At 41.4% G+C, this 2775-nt stretch overlaps 1 protein-coding gene across 1 annotated transcript in view; it reads right to left on the bottom strand.

Annotated features, from left to right (window-relative positions):
• Nucleotides 1-1375: 1375 nt before the first annotated feature.
• LOC106869636 (soma ferritin) overlaps nt 1376-2775 on the bottom strand; it is a 19756-nt gene continuing 18356 nt past the window's right edge. Inside the window, 2 exon segments of the mRNA XM_014915452.2 lie at nt 1376-1614; nt 1616-1720. Coding sequence (XP_014770938.2) covers nt 1513-1614; nt 1616-1720 — 207 coding nt within the window. The 3' untranslated portion in view covers nt 1376-1512.

Genomic DNA, 2775 nt, shown 5'->3' on the forward strand with positions numbered 1-2775 from the left:
GACAATCTATGCGGTAGAAACACCACTCCTCACCTGCTCCAAAGAAGGCCAAGTGATGGCCTCAGTTTTTTTGGGATGCAAAAGGGAATGTGTTTATTGACTATCTTCAAAAGGGCCACAACAATCAGTGGGGAGCACTATGTCAACTTGCTGAGGCAATTACGAAAGGCTATCAAGACCAAACAACCAGGACAACTGACAAAAGGGGTCTGTTTTCATGAGGACACACAAATCCTTGGTTTCAATGGCTGGTGTGCACACTCCCTATTCTCCAAATTTGGACTCATCTATCATCTGCTGCCCAACATGGAAAAACACTTGGCTGGGAACCAGTATCATAGCGATCTATCTGTCTGTCTATGCATGTTGAGTCTCATGGAGGCAATGACAAATGATTGAGACTTCTGGTAATTTGCTATGCTTGAGAAGATAGATCAAGTTAAATGAAGTCCCCAGTCTCACAAGGCTTTGGTTGGCCTGAGGCTATAGAAGACACTTGCCCAAGGTGCAATCCAGTGAGACTGAATGGTTTTGGGTTGTCATACTGCATGGGTAAGAACCTTCTATTATATCCTCAAGCTGACCAAAACCTTGTGAGTAGATTTGGTAGATAGAAACTAAAAGAAGCCCATCGTGTATAACAAATGTGTGTTTGTCCTAGTACCACTACTTGACAACTGGTGTTGGTGTGTTTATGCTCAGTGGTTTAGCAAAAATGAGACGTGGCTAATCAGCAGGCCTGAAATATTCATCATCATCATCATTTAATGTCTGCTTTCCATGCTAGCATGGGTTGGACGATGATGAAGGGCCATCTTTACGGTGACCAGCCAAATGGTAGCCAAATTAGTCGTCTTGTGGAACCCACAAGAGGAAAACATCATCACATTTACATGGACAAGTTGATTGCAGACACTGGCCTGGAATGTATCCAGCAGCTTAAGGAAGTGGAATGATGGACTGAGAAGTGTGGCAGGTGGACTTTGTTGCTGTGACCTGGGTTAGAACCCAACCATAACAATAACTGCTGCTGAAAAAAATAATTGCAGAAAGAGATGTGAGCTCTACAAGCTCTAGCTAGGGCAACCCATCTGGGGTTGAAGTAATTTAGAATGAAAACTGGAACTGTGTTGACAGATGTATTTCATCCTCCTCCTCCTCACCATCACCCTTGTCACATGCTAGAAACAACGGCAAACTCTTCCTCAAACTGCACCCTACTGTCTTAAAAAAGAGGTAGTGAATGACATAACCCTAGATGCACAAAAAGACGATATGGTAATGACTGGCTTGTCTTTGATCATAAATGTACTCAATCAGGATAGACTCGTGGCTAAACAACAACAGAAAAATTGAAGACAGACAACAAAACAGGTTCAGTTATCAGGCTTTTTAATTCAATAAACCAAGGAATAGAATAGACGCTAAAATTAGGAAGCCATTTCTAAAACATCTAAGAAACTTGTAGAGGAACATTAGAAAAAAAAATAAAAAAGAGAGACAGCAGGTTTGTTATTTCAATTCACGAAGAATTTCCTGCGAGTAGCTTTGCCTTGGTGCATTCTTGTAAGTAAAAGTGAGTTTAGCTTTCAAGGTGCCTGTCAAACATGTACTCGCCAAGACCACCGCCAACACGTTTCAGGTTGGTGATGTGGTCAGACAGAAGCTTGATGTCATCGACCTGTTCACCGAGATATTCGCTTTCTATGAAGTCCATCATCTGTAGAGAGAGAGAAAAAAAAAGAAAGAGGTTCATAAAAAAAGTCTAGAGAAATAAAGAGAGACAGATCTACCATATTTGATGACATGTAAGACGTACTTTTCACTCCAAAGACATCTGCCTTCATAAGACTTTAATGAACTAAAAACGTTTCCCCCACCCTGAACATATACTGCTGAAATTGGAGTATCTTATATATGCTTGCATTGTTTATGCCATCAAGTATGGTCAGTTACAAGCTGCCACCCCAGAAATGACCATCTTGTCTCTTCAGAGTATGTAGGCAACAAATATCCTATTTGGCCTCTTGAAAACAAGAAAGGCGCAATTCTTGTTTCTGCCAACTAAATTTCTTTCACAAGCCACTAGTCAACTTGCATCTATAGAAGAAGGCTCTGGCTAACAGTGTGCATATATTAGGGGCAGAACCCAAACCACATGGCCATGCCTGTGTCATTGAGTGCACGTGTTTGCCTACACACACACATCCCAAATGCGTACGTATACAGCTTTCATTGAAAAACAAAAACAAACCCCCTTCCTTGTGATTTTAGTTTTGCCCCTAGTTAAAAACACTTGCCACAGCCATAAATACAGTGAACTAGTAATGGACCCAATGCCAACTAGTAACCAACAACTGTCCAGAATATGACCTTGTAAACAATTCCAGAAAGGGGAGATAAAGCAGTGTTCCATGAAGGGAGACAACCCCTTGTTCATGTATTATTCGTTTCCCAAGAGCTTCATAAGATTCTTTTATTGGTTTCAGTCATTTGACTGTGGCCATGCTGGAGCACCGCTTTTAGTCGAGCAAATCGACCCCCAGGACTTATTTTATCGGTCTCTCTTGCCGAACCGCTAAGTGACGGGGATGTAAAATTTAAATGGTTGAAGAGCTAGACAAGTATGAGTTACGAAAGATAGCAGTGTTTCTTGCCCGCATGGAAAAGTGGAAACTAAAAACAAGATACACCTGCACAGGCATGTACAACACACATCCTTTTGAATATGTGCCGGTTCCATTAAAACTTTATTGAAAGAGCGAGAGAGAGATG

This window comes from Octopus bimaculoides, chromosome 22, assembly GCF_001194135.2.
Source record: "Octopus bimaculoides isolate UCB-OBI-ISO-001 chromosome 22, ASM119413v2, whole genome shotgun sequence".
NCBI classification, from domain to species: domain Eukaryota; kingdom Metazoa; phylum Mollusca; class Cephalopoda; order Octopoda; family Octopodidae; genus Octopus; species Octopus bimaculoides.